Source organism: Hyalella azteca, unplaced genomic scaffold (genome assembly GCF_000764305.2).
Source record: "Hyalella azteca isolate HAZT.00-mixed unplaced genomic scaffold, Hazt_2.0.2 contig2732, whole genome shotgun sequence".
Taxonomy (NCBI): domain Eukaryota; kingdom Metazoa; phylum Arthropoda; class Malacostraca; order Amphipoda; family Hyalellidae; genus Hyalella; species Hyalella azteca.
In genome coordinates, this window is record NW_025932995.1 from 11,500 (window position 1) to 29,193 (window position 17,694).

Here is a 17,694-nt window from a genome sequence, read left to right on the forward strand (position 1 = left end):
AAAGGCTAGCATGCGCGGAAAGTTGACTAACGGGGTTTCCTTGGTAGAAAAACGTGTTTAACACGAAAAAGGGCTATCGTGTCCCTAATCAATTTATGATAAATATTGCGGGATATAGGGCTGAATTCGATTCTATTGTGGACTGCACGGACAGGGTTGTACACGCTAAGAAGAACAGGGTTGTTCACGCTAAGCACGCTTACCGTTGCTCAGGATTTGGTCGTCGGAAGTTTGACCGGCGTGCATGAAGAGCACTCCAAATTTGAAGTTAACTGATCCCTCCTGCTCCTCCAGCAGCAACAGGTCCTGCGAAGAACAGAACAACATCCTTGATAATGAAGGGAAACACTGGACCAATGGAAACAACTGACCAATGGTCAGGGGAAACAACTGACCAATGGAAACAACTGACCAATGGAACCATCATACCAATCAAAATTAATCCAATGACTCCAAATAAGTATCCAACAATGCACACCAACGTTGCTGTGTGATAAAACTTTCAAATCAAAAATACCAACTGATTTTCAATAATGTATAATGGTTTTTATTGTAATTGATTGTTTTTACAGCAACCGCATATATAGAGCGAGTTTAAAGCACGATTCACTGGATTTGATACAGTGGGTAACTGCATGACATCCACAAGCAAGGGAAACTCTTGTAATCTCAATACATCAAGACAGCAGTAGAAAAGTGGTAGACTTGCTGGAGAGGATCGCTAAAGCATTCGTAAGGAATGCAGCTCAGAAATCAAGTGCTGCTAAAAGGATAGCTCTGCCTTTGTAAGTGGGTGCAAAGTTTCCCTTACACTTCAATGGCAAACTCCGGCTCAGACTACTAGTTTAGGGATGTGAAGATATAAATAGTACATTTACACGCCGACAAGAAGAAACAATAGCTAAAAACATTGGCTAGTCTTTACAATAATCGAAGTTAGTATTTATATTTTAGATAAAATTGATATCATTATTCGAGAATCCTCAAACAGTTTTGCGACGGCAAACTTACGCGCGTAGTCACACAATTATACTTTGCGGTTTGAGTATGATTGTGCTTTGTTGCAAAAATTCTTCACAGCTCCTGAGCTGGTATATGGTATACGATATTTGGTATATGGTATATGATATTTGGTAAATGATATATGGTATATGGTATATGATATATGATATAGGGTATATGGTATAGTGGGATTGACAATATTATTGATCTTTTATGTATAATCCCCCCCCCCAAAAAAAAAAATCGCGCGATTGCTTGCTACTTAAAATTTTAATAAAAAAACGTAAGAAAATTTGAAAAAATAACCTTCCCATCAATATTTGATAAGAATAGAATGAACGCGTATTTTTATGAAATCATGAACGCGTAGGAGCCACTTGAGTCGAAACTCCCCAGAACCAAAATTTCTCCAAAATTCAGGAATGATTTCAAAAATCGGCTCCGCAGTGTAGCATTATTAAGAGTTATAGCGGTTAATTTTAACACGCAGTGGTATGAATGATGGATGAATATGTTTAATACGAGTATATAGAATATACCAAATATTTATGAGATTTTTTTTCGTATTAGTTGCACAACGAGCTTCTACTCCTACGTACGAGAGAACAGAACAGTACCTACAAAGAAACGATTGTTTTTGCCTTCCAAAAAAATAAATATTAATTTCGCTAATATGAATTTGGCCAATTCATGTAAAATTTAATTCAAATGATATCATAATTAAATTAAAAGATTAACCCAGCATGGTGATGAAGTTGTTCCTCGAGAGGTAGTGTTGAGAAGAGGGAAATTAACCTATCAAAATAGTCTATATACTCAAACATTTCGTTCATCGAAAAAACAGAAATGAAACAGAACAGATTCATCAAAACAGAACAGATTCTTCGAAAAAAGCTTAGTTCGGTAAAAACGGCATAAAATAACCGATTGTCAAAGTGCAGTAATTCGGTGATAAAACGACACAACTGGAATACAAGCTACGCTGAACTAATTCTTATAACTGCAAATAAGCCAACTCGCTGCGTGGTAGGTATAGGAATTAAGTTCAATCATCTATGCTCGAGCAAAACATTACTAAGGTGCATGCTGTTAACGGTATAAAGTGTAATTCAGTTGGGATTTAAATTTGCTCGTGATAGAGTGAAAAACTATATTCTACCCGAGTTAATCAGATACCAAAAAAGAAAATTCCAGCGAATAAAATGCCTATGTAACAGAATTTTAGTCATAAGTAGTATTAAAATTCTCAAAAATCCGCACCGAAGTCGAAAAACACGCTTGCGTCTATACGATTTCCGATGAAATCGCTGCGAAAAACATTGTAGTTTTTGTCAAGAAGGTCGGTTAAATGCTTCAATAATTATTGATGGTGTCACTTATCTGGACTCAGTAGTTTATGGCAATAGAAGTCGTTTGAATGCTTCAATAATTTTTGATAGTGTCACTTATCTGGACTCGGTAGTTTATGTCAATAGAAGTCGTTTGAATGCTTCAATAATTTTTATAGTGTCGCTTAGCTAGACTTGGTAGTCTCGGTTTGCCCAACAAGAGTCATCGAAGTAAGCAAGCAACCGTTGCTGCCGGAATATTTCCAAAGCCGTTCGTTGCTCCGCGCACAGGCTTGCATTCATTGTAGGAAGCAATTTGCAGCTTTGAATGGAGTGTAGCCTTACACGAACATTCGCGCCTATATTGCCGTAGATAAATATAAGCTGACATCTCGGCAGCGCAGGTGAAAACCTCGGCCCGGAAAACCGACCAAGCCGCCCCAGGCATAACGTGTAAATCTCGCTACGAGTGCCGGCTGGTCTGCTGCATCAGAGAGTAGGTGGTGTTATAACGTGGCAACAGATATAAGTAAATAAATCTGATGACATATTCCCTATGCTATCTACAATATGCAACGAATTAAAAATTTCTAGTAAATTAAAAACGTTGTTTCAATAAGTTTTACACAACTTTCATAAGGTAATGGTACGAATTGGCGAGAAGGAAACGGTACATGAATAATAAATTATCCCCTGAATAAACATGCATTTTTTGTGAGCTTACTCAGCTCTGTTTTATGCGTTTGCTCTCCCAAAGCACATCTGGCCTCTGCAAAAAGATCAACGTTCGCAATTCAAATAAAGTCAACGTCACGAGTTCATGATTATGCTTGGACTTGCAGAAATGAATCTAAGCTTGAAATTTTCCGTTGATTCGAGAAAAAAGAGTTTGAATTGAAAAATTTAAGATTTTGATATAACTGGCTTAAATTAAATTTTTGGATTCAGTCGCAATCGCATTGAAGTAAAAATATTTTTATTTGTGCAATCAACTATCATGTTTGACTGAGTCTCGCTATAAATGAGCCGAACTCCGCATCTTGAGCCATACTCCCAAAATTTGAATCGATACATGTAGCGTCCCAAGTGCACGTAGCGTCCCAAGAGCACGTAGCGTCCCAAGAGCACGTAGCGTCCCAAGTGCACGTAGCGTCCAATTTCTTGTCTGTGATTGGTGGGTTTAGCTTGAACAGACGTCAATGATTGGTCGACGATGTTACAAACTTTCGATTATTTATGATAGATAGTTCAGACCCAGGACACGTGAAGCTAGGGTCGCGGCCGCCGAACAAGAACCTTGTGAGGCCTTTGAGACGTACGAGGACGGCCGCTTATTTGCATATCATATCCATATAGATCGCCTCAATTTGCACGCAAGAAATTCATTACATTCTTTGTATGTTCAAGCAATTTTTGAGTGAGCTTCAGATTGAAATAAAATCAGAATGGCGGGGAATGAAAGAATGAAAGAAGTAGAATTATTCGGCTACGTTCTTATTTGACAAAGATAACAAAACTCGAGCGCAGCTGACACGAAATTAATACGGTTATTTCCCTAAGTTCATATTTGAGAAGCTCTTGGACAAAGAATGAGGCTCGAGCCAGCGAATGAATAGCGATCATTAACGCTACTGTAGTGAACCAGGAATATTTTTCGTGCTTAACAGCCAAATTATTAATACGGCCCAGATTATATGTGTTGTGATATCGTGAGCATATTAAGATTACTGATAATTATAATTGCATCAGTCAACCCTAAAGGAGAAGATGAAGAATGACTCTGATGGAAGGGATGGAAGAAAACCCCTTGGGTAGCTAACACAGAAGGAATGCATAATTGTAAAAGTAATCTTTTTATTGAACGAAAAATAAATGGAAGCCTTTATTTTATTTGTACGTCTCTTGTTATTTAGTAAGAAATATTTAAATAAATATTGGCAAAATTAATTTTTTATCATTATTATCTATTTATAAATATTATATAAAGGTTTCATATTAGAATAAAATATTCCTTTCTTAATGTAGAAAAAATGTGTGCCAAAGATGAAACGATATCAATGTTGAATTTAATCAAATTCTTCCATGCAGAATCATCCTATTCGACTCATTTCGAAAGATTGAAAAGAAATAAAAAAACAAACAACAGTTAAAATACGATATTAAATTCAAAGTCAAATACTAAATTCCAATAGCGTTGAAATAATAAAAATTGTATCCACTAATGATAAGAAGAGAAAGATAAGACGGCACACAAATTAAAGACACTAGGATGACTCACCTTGACACTAGGATGACTCACCTTGACACTAGGATGACTCACCTTTTGCAGCTCAGGGGCAAAGATTTCCTTCGGTCCCTTCTCCAGCCTGTCCATACCAGGGAAGTTGCTGCAACCAACGGGGCAATATTATGTGCTTGCTAGAAGTAACCATATTAGCATCATTATGTTATACATCCGTGCAACTAATAACCTGATAAGCATTATTATGTTATACATCCTTGCAACTAATAACCTTGTTATCATTATATTATACATCCGTGCAACTAATAACCTTATTAGCATTATTATGTTATACATCCTTGCAACTAATAACCTTGTTTGCATTATTATATTATACATCCTTGCAACAAATAACCTTGTTTGCATTATAATATTATACATCCTTGCAACAAATAACCTTGTTAGCATTATTATATTATACATCCTTGCAACAAATAATCTTTAAAAACCTTAAAGTAAAATGATTCTCGCAACGCATCACTTCATAGTCGTTCCTCTTTCAGAATTACGCTTGTACGAGGTCCCTATTGTCTCACGGTTATCTATGAGTAGTTAATTCAAGTTATCTTGATTTAATATCGCAATATTATCAATTACGCTTAATCCAGGTTGAACATCACAACAAAGGGAATAATTCGCAGACTTTTCACCAGCGGAAAAAAATTCTGATTTACAAGAATTTAATGAATGATTCCTGAAATTTATATTTTTGACCAGATTGCAATAACTACGGTTCCATGATTTAACTGTTACAGCAGTGGTTAGCAATATAATGCTATATTGGATATATTATATAATATCATGTATATAAGGGACGTACGGCACTTGAAGGCTTCAGTTTTCCTGTTGCAGGGAATGACATTTGTCTGGGACTTGAAATAGTTTCGAACCAATGATTACTACTTATAAAATAATGGAAAAATCAAAATAAATTAATGATAATAAGGCTATATTAGATATATTATATTTTATCATGTATATAAGGGATTACACTCACCTGACGATTTGCTTGACAGTCATTGGCTTGTTAGGCGAGTAGCTTAAGCAGATTTTCTGTGCCCCCTGAAACGAAACAAACAAATAAATATAAAATCAAAGGAATAATTGTTATATACATTTATAAAAAACTTTGAATTTATATACAGCGGGTAAATAGCTAAGCGATGGGCTCAACGATATAAACAAATAATTACAAAATCAAAGGAATAATTGTGATATACATTTATTAAAGAACTTTGAATTTATATACAGCGTGTAAATCGCTAAGCGATGGGCTCAACGAAATTAACAAATAATTACAAAATCAAAGGAACAATTAAATGAACATTTATTAAAGAACTTTGAATTTATATAGAACGGGTAAATCGGCTCATCAACACTGCACACGCCACGAGAAATAAATGAACATAACGATAATCGAAACAATATAGACGTTATGACCGCGTATATTGCAGGGCAAGTAGTTCGAAGAAGACTTACAGAACTAAAATATAAATGAAAGGTAATAGAAGCGTGAGATTGCACAGAACTTTCATTCGTGTAGCACTGAGTTAAGTGAGAAGTACATTCGGTCCACTGAGACATCAAAAATGATCAGCAGGAGGGCACACAGTTCACTGATAGACATAAAAAGTCAGTAAGAAGGCAAATAGTTCACTGAGAGACCTAAAAAGTCAGTAAGAAGGCAAATAGTTCACTGAGAGACCTAAAGAATCAGTAAGAAGGCAAATAGTTCACCGAGAGACCTAAAGAATCAGTAAGAAGGCAAATAGTTCACTGAGAGACCTAAAGAATCAGTAAGAAGGTAAATAGTTCACTGAGAGACCTAAAGAATCAGTAAGAAGGTAAATAGTTCACTGAGTGTCTTGCTGGCTCAGCGAGAGAACGTGATGTTCCCTGAGAATGCATTGGGCTCATTGAGACATGGCATTGCTCACTGATAAGAGAATAAAATTCACTAAGGAACTGAGAGCTTGGGTTTCGTAAATGAAGCACATTTTTGCCGCTTAAAATAGGCCTTGGAAAAGAAATAGAAGTGTCCACAAATAACGAAAAAATGTTCTCAAGGAGATACATACTTCTTGATATTTCTCGCAGGATGATTGATTAGCGACCTACTATCCATCTGCCTGAGCATCATGTACATCGTTACGGGATTACATCGGCTGTGAAATGGCAAGGCGTCCGTGTCACACTAAGAGTTGACTTCAGCGAGTTACTAGCAAAGTTAAGACTTCGCCGTTGGATATTAATTTATATTATGTTATCCTCCAAGAAGGTCTGTGTCCCCATGGACTAGGCAATTGTATATCCTTTGGGGCGCACAAGAAACATTCCAAGCATTCCGACTGAGCAACGCCAAGACGGCGCTTCGATCTCGACCTCACAGTAGCTTGCCAAAGATCAAACATCGTAGGTTCGTTTACTGGACTAGATTACATTAGGCGGTGGCTGGTGGAAGAAGAGACGGCGGCTGAAAGAAGTTGGCCAATAGCAGATGTTAAAAAAATTGTTAATGAAAATAAAAAAAATATAACTCAGTACTCACTGCCGTGAGTGACAGAGAGCGCATTTTCTCATCGACGAAAACGTGAAGTCACGGACAGACAGACGGAGGAACAGACGGACATGGCGAGCACAATAGTGCATTTTTTCCATAAATAAGAAAATGCGCTAAAAGCATTGATTTATCAGGAAATTGAGGATCCGCACTACGAATTACAACAATATGGACTATTCATAGATAAAAACATAAACAGAAAAGCTGAAGCACGATTAATAGATATGACATCGATGAAACCACGTATCGAAAGAAATGCAGTCGTAGCAACGAAGATGGCACCGCACGAAAGAACATTTCGTGCTTTATGAAGAACATTTCACGCGCCACGAAGAACAATTTGTGCGTTAAGAAGAACATTATGTATATACATTACATGTATAAATAATATAGGCATATCTAACGTAAAACCGCACAGAAAACTGAGCAGAAACGCTGTAAGTCGGCTTAACCGTTGGATGGTCTTCCCCGAGGAGTTCAAGAGAAGCTTAAACCGCTTGGTGCCTATAGCAAAAATATTGGCTTCGCTAAAAGGTAGGATGGGAAAGTTCGGTGTTATAACGGAGATGAAAGGGACTGCTTCGTGATTCTAGTGGCTCAGGATATAAACGAGAGCAATCGCGACTTACCGACCGAAAAGATGAAGTCTGTTCCCTTGAACGCTCGCGAGCCTGCCGCTGCATGAGCCATACTAAACTCTAAATTGTTCGGGTCTTTGAGGAGTCAAAAAACGCGTGCAACTTTTCCGGCGACACACCGGGCTCTCGAAATTCTCTTGGTCGGGATCGATATATTAGGCGAAATGCGACTCAAAAATTACCTACAGATTTATTCGGTGAACAGGAACAGAGAGTCGGCTTCAAAAGCCACGACATTGGTTCAGAAAATTTTAAATTGACATAATGAGATCAAAGGAAATGAGACTACAAAGATCCTACTGGACGACATGTTGCTAAAATGAATAGACTCAAACAGAACGCACTGACTCAAAGTTCTCACACAGTGACTTAGATATAAAATTCTTAGATTCGCAATGAGACCGTAAGGCCATTTGAGGTTTGCAGATCTCATTTAACGAAATGGAAGACGAAGCCTAAAGAGGGCAGATATATAATATTTAATGACAAATTTTAGTGATGATGAATATACTAATACATATTAGATTGCGTTACTTTGTTGATTAAATCACTATATACTTTTCTACCACAGTATCTACTGTACTGCTATATCTACTGCATCTACTTTTGCAATCACAAAACTTAGAAAATAAGCGATGAAAAAATTTGTAAATTTCATGGCGGAAGTTTAGCCATGAGGACTAAATAATTATTCTCTAACTGTTAAAATTGAAAAAATTACTTATTTCCTCAGAAACTTTCAACATACAATATTTCAATATTCCAAAATATCCAAGCGTCATATTTTCTTATTAATCGCATGCAAAATTTGCCATCTGACAGGAAATAAAGAACAATCCACCATAAGTCGATCAAAAATATAATTAAAATGTAATTTATGAATCGAAACCTTGCAAAAAAGTTCTGAGCATTATCAGATAAAATAAAGGTCTTGATGTTAAATTGGTTCAATAATCATTGCTGGTCTCCCCAGCGACCGAAATAACTGCATTAATGTGGAATCAAATAATTTTTGACATGAACAAACGCTATATTAAAATCCTCATTAATATAACATAGCTATGCCTCATAAAAACAATAGAACTTCGTTTCATATTATGGAAGTATATCCAGTTTTACTCGATTAAACGCAAAAAAACTTACAAAACTAAATAGTCTTTCATAACTAAAACTCTTTTTTTTTTTTAAAGTCTCGTGCAATCTTTTATAACTAAAAAGACAACACAGTTTAAATTTAGAATATTTTTATAAGGATCAGTGCCTCATCATCATTTTCCAAATTCAACTGCTATATATTTAATTCATAGATTATATCGCATCAGTTACATGAGTCGGGAAATCTGTTTTGGTCGTTCCATCACGGAAAAATAAATAATCTATTTATAAAGCACCAGCTCATCGCCATGGCAATGAACGTCCAGCTTAGACTTTAGCGAAGCCTGCAGCTGCTGCAGGAATAGACGCTGCAGGCAACCGGAGTTCTGGGCCTATAGTTTCAAAAAAAAGTTAAGAGATCGTAAGTTCATCAGCCAATCATTGACGGCCTATCGAGCAAAATCCACCAATCATAGACAAGAAAATAGGTCGTAAGTACTTACGTTCACTTAGCGAGTTTTGCAAGTATGGCCCCTGATCATATATTATAATGTTATAGGCTCCACTTCTCTTGTATTATTAAACTATTACCGCACGAGTCAAAATATTGGAAAGTGAAACAGTGAGCCATAAATGCAATAAAGATTCGGGAAGTGTGTGGTTGTTGGTTTGGAAAGGTGAATGATTAACAACGAGGAAATTAACTGTATCCAGCCGAGAATAGAGGCATATTGTAAGGCCGGCTATCATGCCAAGGGATCGGTTGCGTCTCGCCAATATAATGAGATGACTATCAACTTACCCGCTGTCATGTAGCGCGGCTTCTCATTCCAAGATTTGCAGGCTCTAGAGGACTGCGTCTCATCAGATCTTCAATGTAAACTCCAAGATACAGGCCGGTAAGCCCTATAATCGCTTCCGAGTATCTCCTTCGCCATTGCCAGAGACTGGGGACGGGTGGGAGGAAGGCATGGGATGCGGAAGTTGTCCTAAAGATCTTGTCCAATTTCAAGGCGGCCATTTCATTTTAATCAAGAACGACAACGGAACGGAAATTACGAAGGCGCTTACTCGGCTAAAACCACCACAAATGGACGAATCAAAGCGATGAGCTCTAAGTTCTCTTTAACGCTGCCTCGCTGCGGTCTCAGTTTGTTCCTCTCAACGACCTACGAGCTTCCGATACAGTTAAAGAGCATCGCGTACATAAATCTCATTAATATAATATTCTGATAACACTGGTACGCAAACAAAGGTGAGTAATTGACTAATGTTACTGAATTGAACCTAAATCACTGCTAATTGAATCATATAGATGAAGATGACGGTCTCCAGATTACGACTGATTGTGCGTATAGTTTAGCGTTCTTTACGTCATCAGCAATTTGTTGTCGTATGGTGGACATCACCTATAATTCAGAATCGATATAGCATATGAAAGCACTCCATCACTATTAATTTTACCTCGAAATGGGGTTGCGACGTTTCGTTCATAACTGAAATGTGTTTCTTAAAGAATTTGCTCGAATAGGCAGTTCTTGTGCTCAAAATAGCAATAATTGCGAAGTGCTATGGGATGAGTTCAGAAATTAACGCTGCCAGCATTAAAGGTGAGAGAGTAATCACAATCAATGCAGCGAAAGGAAGCAAATATATTATTAAGAGTGAAGCATGGATTTTACCAATTTATTTGTAATATATCATAAATTCCGTCAGAATTATGGGCAACAAGCCGCAGATTATCCAATACTCTCGAATATGAGTCACTTATTCTCTTTATTACCTACTTATAAAACTCGAACCAAATCGGCGTCTGACATTCTAATAGCCACCTATAAGCCACCCCAGTTTTTGAGCAGGACAGAGCCGCGCGGCGATAATCGGCGTCTGCCATTCTAATAGCCACCTATAAGCCACCCCCGTTTTTGAGCAGGACAGAGCCGCGCGGCGATAATCGCGGCGAATTGCTGAGAAGCAGCCCGGCGTCACCGAATCGTCATCGCCAATTAGCATATGAAGGAGAAATGCGGTCGGAGATCCGGCTGAATATGCGGTGCTCGTCACCGAGATCGAATCATCCCCAGATTACCTTTTTGGAACGAGCCTAGAGAGAAGCATTAGAAGCTTCCGTCGAAGAGCGTCTGCTTTAAATTTTTGCCCGTATTATCAGAGGCAGGTGATTGGTTAACGATAGATGATGAATAATATACTTAAGATCTAACGTTGCATGCCAATCCAATCTGGCAGACATTTTGCCGGAACACATTTAATAAGAGCGAGACGTTTATTATTGGTTTTCTTCTCCCCATTAAAAAAGTCGCTTTAAAATTAGACATCAATATTGAACCTCTGTTCGTAGTTTCGCTCATGTGTCATCACGATATAATCAAGTTCGTTATTATTTCAACTTAATGGTCGATTTGTGAACGTAATATTTCACAAGGGACTTATTTTGCACAAGGATTTATAATTCCCTTACAAAGCCATTACTTGTCAAGGAGTGAAATCAACCGTAAAGTGTAAATAAATCAATAGCAAACATTTAATTGAACATTGAATAGAATAAAATTACTTTGTCGTGCTCGAATGAAGTTCTATTTAAAAATTGGAGATCTTCCACAATTTAGGCTCTGCATAAAAGGTACAATATGGATAATTTTTTCCTTAGCAGCTAGGATTATGGTGAAAGTTTATGAGATAACTACGCGAACAAAACGACATAATGGCTTGAATATGAAGTTCGATGATTTTCCGACCCCTTGTTAGGCGGGTACCTGATGGCTTTCTTCTCGTTTACGCAGCGGGTTCGCTATATCAGAGCACCATATGCGGATGAAAAACTCTGGCGTGTAATGCGCCTCATTTCGAAGCGGGAGTTTCACCTCGGACAATATTCAACGTGATTTGGCCACCCAGGGGTGGAAGAACCTACCCGATGAAGCCATTATGGAAATTCAGACCCGTTCAGAGAGAACGAGCAGCCCTGCCAAAACTGGCAGGTAGTTATCACACTGACGAAGGGAAAAAATAAACTGTGCGTACCACAAGAATAGGTGGAAATTGCGAAGCAAAATAGGAACAAGCAGTTGCAAGATATCAAACACTCATTAGCATGTGCATGAGCCAAACGGAAAAATATTCAAAATATTTTTTTGCCCCGTAAAAATTCTTAGAAAACTTTGGTTCGAAAAACATACCTAGTCAAGTTGAATTCAGAAAAAATGAGTCGTTAATTCAGATTCACGAAGTATATTGATATAATTTCTGGAAAAATATGTTATAATCCTTTAGCAAAATTTGATTTTAATATTATTAAGATTGCATGATTTTCGGATTATAATATATTTTCATTTCCCAGATATGATCGTACAAGGTTGCTTCAAAAATATAAAGCATTTTCTTGCGTTTGACCCGACTGTACTTTTTGGTGAAGAGTTACACGACTGTTGTACGGAAATAAAAACTTATTTGTCTGCCGTATATAGTATCGTCACGGCAGGCCAATTAGAGTTAGGAAGGCGCTAATCGCGTCAGCGCTAAGATATCGAAGTGTTGTGCAGTTCTGCGTAATGAGATTACGCGCCCGACGCCGAGTGAATAACAAGACTGCTGATCATTCCTGCCTCGACTTCCAGTATTGAAGCTGTTATGCAGCATTCAGAGTTGCAGCGTGCATAGAAAATGACTTCAACAACCAGAAAAATTAACGTGTTGTTTTTTCCAAATAATGACACACATTATTACCGGAGAAAGCGGACGTAGCACTCAATTTATTTATTCGTTCTTTATTCACAGAGGAGCAGACAAAAAATATACATAACAAGAGACCGTCGAAAATTGAAAGAAAAAATACAAAATGAATTCTTGTGAATGCCTATATAAGCTAAAAAGCTTCACAGGCGACAATTTAATTCCATTTGCCTGGCCAAACTGGTTATGGATGACCCAGACAAAGGCAAAAAATGCATAGATATTTGGAAAATGTTGCAATTATTTCTCGAAGTTTCTCTCGGATCTCAAATAATCGATTTAAACGGTGTGATGGATTCAAACATGGTTGGAATTAATTATTTGATTTAATTTTAATGGATTTATGATTAACATGGATTCATGAAAGGATTTATGATTAGCAGTCGATTTAAACGTGGTTGGAATTTATGATTTGAATTTGAATGGATTTATGATTAATAATCGGTTTAAACGTGGTTGGAATTAATAATTTGAAGAAAATTTCTAGGTAAAAAGACCCAAACTGAAGCCAAAGGGTACATGCGAACACGCAAGGTAATGTGAATTTTGCTTTGATAATTGTGGAAGGAATTACATTATTATGCATGAAACATTATGCACCGAGAGTGTGTTTGCCGCAAATGAGTAGGAGCGTTAGAATTATTTTCTAACTAAAAAACAACCTACTGAAATAAATAAATGCTTAAACTGAATATTAATATTGATAATGAAAATACTAAGTCACGAATACCTGTCATGAGGTCACTAATGGAGATGGGTGTGAGTAATTTGGATTCAAAACAGTTCCCTCGACGTGACGTGGCAAACGTCACTTGTGATACAACGACGGTCGTAGCAGCGTAGCTTAATTTTAATGCGCATTAACAGGAGTAGTTTTCTTATTAGCAAGAAATTATTCGGAGTTGAAATTGAAATTATGTCGTGTTGTCGGATTGCTTTTCTTTAATGATGAACATTCTTGTTATCGTTTGTTAAGCCGATTAGAATCTTAAAATAATTAAGGAAGAAATTTTGAAAAACACTTTTGCAAGTTAACTTGTACAAAGAAGTAACACTATCTCTAAAATTGTTTTGTGATTTATCGAATTTGACATTTTTTGAGCCAATTTAGGTACTGAATCTATTCAAGTCTGCAAGACGAATAAAACTGCCTCCGATTATTACGGTAGACTCGTTGCTCTGTTGGTTCGTCGATGTTTAATGAAAATGATTCAGGTGTTAGAATCTTTGCACTGTTGGTGCGTCGATGTTTAATTTTATGATTTAGGTGTTAGAATATTTGCACAGTTGTTGCTCTCATGATTAATGTATAAGCTGGCGACGCTTAGTGAAATTGCCATTTTCGGCGCTACAATTTCACTTTTTGCATTTTTGGGTGGTTCTATTTTGGCCCATCGTAGGTTGGCCACGCCCCCCAAATTGCCGCCTTATCTAAAGGACCGGGCTCGACTATGCGCTTTGCCAAACCACCCCAAATTTATGGATTGATATTGTTTGCAGATTTATTCCGATTATGAATAAAAGGTGGAGCTGTTGGCGGATTCTAAACAATTGAAAATAGAAAATATTCTTAAATAGTTTAGATAATACGATGAACGATTTGTGATAGTATCATTCAATTAAATAACAAAAGGCTGGGCAAATTGTAATTAGATGATATTTGTATGTAATAATGATATTAATAATATAATAAATAAATGAATGAACAAATCTGGGTCATTGAGGACGGTTTTCTCGTTCTCATCATTTTGGTGATGTTGTTTAGGAGCGCTACTATCAAATTTTGGATTGCGAATGCCGTGAAGGAACAAATTTTGCATCAGAGCTAAATAAATGTGTAAATTAGCTTTTAGAAATATGAAACGAATACTGCTAATATTTACATTATTATATAAATAACCTTTTTCTTATGAGAAATGGGCCACCCAGCCTCGTCTCCATTTCAAAGAAGGTGCCAACCAAGCATCGTTTCGGAACAAACTTGTACAATAACTACTAAACTTTGCTCCTGTTGAGTTGATAAATTCCATCAAACATATAAGATCAGAGACAAAAGAAACGGCAAAAAGCCCAAGATCATCCGATTACATAGTTCAATTCGAGTTATCCCAGAACGCGTTTGAAGAATATTTCTTTTGAGAGCCGCGCTCAAAAGAGCTACTGGGAACTCAGCGGCACACACACAAAGCGAGCCTAACTTCGTCTCGCAAAAATGCGAGCGCTGCAAAGAAGTATGAGAATACGATGGCGTTCTGTTGCTCTGCGGGACCATCTGAAAACGGAAGGGATGGTTGGCATACTGCTGCTGCACGGGGCCAGCTGAAAACGTGAGATGTTGGTATTCTGTTGCTGTATGGGGCCAGCTGAAAACGGGAGATGTTGTTGGTATTCTGTTGCTGTATGGGGCCAGCTGAAAACAGGAGATGTTGTTGGTATTCTGTTGCCGTATGGGGCCAGCTGAAAACAGGAGATGTTGTTGGTATTCTGTTGCCGTATGGGGCCAGCTGAAAACAGGAGATGTTGTTGGTTTTCTGTTGCCGTATGGGGCCAGCTGAAAACAGGAGGTGTTGTTGGTTTTCTGTTGCCGTATATGGGGCCAGCTGAAAACAGGAGGGATGGATGGTATCGGCTTGTGTGACGTCACGAGGGATAAATTGTTGATGTTGCCCAACAATCCAAGCACAGAAAAATCGATAACTTGTGTAGGCATACAATATAAGGACGTAAGAGAATGTGATGTAGGACCGCGAACAAAGGAGAGCAAGCAGGCTGTTGTCGACTCGCGGGTACAAAAATTAGGAAGAAGTCAGTCGTCAGTTCGCACTCAAGAATTTAGCAGCAGCGTCGCTGACCTAAAACATTTAAATTATTAATGGGCTTGGCCTTGAAATACAACTTATCCCAATACAGAACAGGTAGCGGTAGTTCTAATAGGTAGTTAGAGTAGTTAGACAGGTAGCGTTCATATATTCATCTAAGTGCACTGGAAATAAGGCCAAAAGTGTTCGAAAGAATTGGATTGATGTTAAATCAAATTCGAAGTTTTAGACATCGATGGTACAGTTAATAAGCCTCATTATAAAAGATTTACCATGTTATGGTATTAAGAAAGATTTATTAAAATATGGCTTGTCAGACGATCCTGCAATTACAAAATATGAAAAATCGATTTTGGCTGAGCATCAGCGAATAAATTAGAGAAGTAATGAATTCAAGATAATCCAAAGAACAGCAAAATTAATGGTTAGTCAAAAAATGAACACATGTTTATGACTTGCATGAAGCTGTACTGATTGTTCATTGATTTGAAGCTGTACTGATTTAACCGTAACTCACGAGATACATGAGGCTAGGCTGTAAAGACCCAGAAATTTGAAAGTGGGTAAAAAAAAATTGAGATAATTTTTTAACAAGCTGCAGATGAGCTCAAACAAGTTATCCTGATCCAGTCTCTTTTGTGAATGATGAAAATAACAAATAAAGAAAGGATGAGGTTGCTGCGTTGATATTAACCAATCAAGTATCAAGTCTATGGAATCCGAGATCTATGAAGCCGTTGCTCTAAATTACTTGATATTGTGGCAAAAGGTTTCAACGCTGATTAATATACATACTAATTTTAATTTATAGAATCGAAAGCTTAATTATGGAGTCAAACATTGATTGACTTCCTCTTATTAATTATTTCTTACGTATTAATAGACTTCTTTAATGCGAATCTCTTTGGGATACGCAAAAACTAGTCTTTTCATGGTTCCCCAAGAATTAGTGGTCCTGGTTTTTTATCACGCGATCCTCACCATTAAAAAAGACGTCAAATATACCAAGATGAAAATTCAATACTGCTACGCGATCAACAACCAATAATTTTGTTAGGGATTGCAATAAGACTTGTATAATTTATCGTTTAAGGTTTCGATTCACCTTTGATGTGACCTCTTTCAGACGCGCTTTGTTTTTCTTAATTGCATAGGAATCCCACCACGGAGAAAGGCTCCGAACTTTAAGTCCAAAGTAACAACAAGAGCAAAGAGAACACACAGTTATATTCTTGTGTTTATTTGTATTGTCGTAATTGTTTATAAGTGTAGTTGTTCATTAAATGTTTGAGGAAACCGACGGTTTTGTTCCTAATTTATTAAATAGTTGCGCCAACACACTTTAATTAAATCATACATGTTATTTAATGGTAAAATTATAGTTAAAGGACTGGTTATGAAACCTTGGATTATACTAATGAGCAGCACAAGGAAATTATTCTTTGACCGAAAAAAAAACATATTAAATCAAGCTGGAATAAATGCATATACTGTAAAATTTACGTCAAAAACAGAAACTTGGGGGTTGAGTGCATCAAAAATGAGTAGATAAAATCTGGTATCATATAAACACGCAGAGCCCTCAAATTTAATTAACTTTGAGCTCTAGCACTTCCCAGGTGTCCCCGACAACGCTGTTAAATAAAATAATACAGGAATCCCTACATGAACTAGCAAGACAACAACAACACTGTAATGAGAAGGCACCGCGCACGTCGTTTTAAAGTCGTTTTGCTGAACTCGTCAGATTAATGGAGCCATCGAGAGTTTTAATTTGTGCAAAGACTGCGCAGTGATTACCAGTGCAGTGATGAGATAAGAGCACAAGACTGCGCAGTGATTACCAGTGCAGTTCTGCTCTAGTAATGGCGTTGCAGTGTAAACTGCCTTGAACGAGGGCAGACGATAATCAGTTCGTTTGTAATAAGCAATTATGAATTAATTACTGCCATAAGAAAAAGAACATTTTATGTACCTATGCAATAATATTTCATGTCAGTTTGATCGCCGAGCTCCGGTCTTCCGTTCAGGCAATTACTGATCATTTTTGGCAAATAAAACAAAATGTCATCGACCGCGACACTGGCGACTTTCGCGGTGTCGTAGCTGAGGCGAAATATATAGCTCGGTATTGAAATAAGTCACAAGTTCCCTCCAGTTCCGAACAAGTGATAGTTGCGAGAACATGCAACCTCGCCGGCGAGAATCCATCACAAACAAC

At 37.3% G+C, this 17,694-nt stretch overlaps 1 protein-coding gene across 1 annotated transcript in view; it reads right to left on the reverse strand.

The window, feature by feature from the left end:
* Positions 1-203: 203 nt before the first annotated feature.
* LOC108667543 (GTPase-activating Rap/Ran-GAP domain-like protein 3) overlaps positions 204-17,694 on the reverse strand; it is a gene marked incomplete at its 3' end in the record, with an annotated part of 59,281 nt that continues 41,790 nt past the window's right edge. The window contains exons 5-7 of the mRNA XM_018154583.1: positions 5,609-5,673; positions 4,651-4,717; positions 204-306 (exon numbers count right to left, since the gene is read on the reverse strand). Of these exons, the coding sequence (XP_018010072.1) occupies positions 204-306; positions 4,651-4,717; positions 5,609-5,673 (235 nt within the window). The remainder of the gene's footprint in view (positions 307-4,650; positions 4,718-5,608; positions 5,674-17,694) is intronic.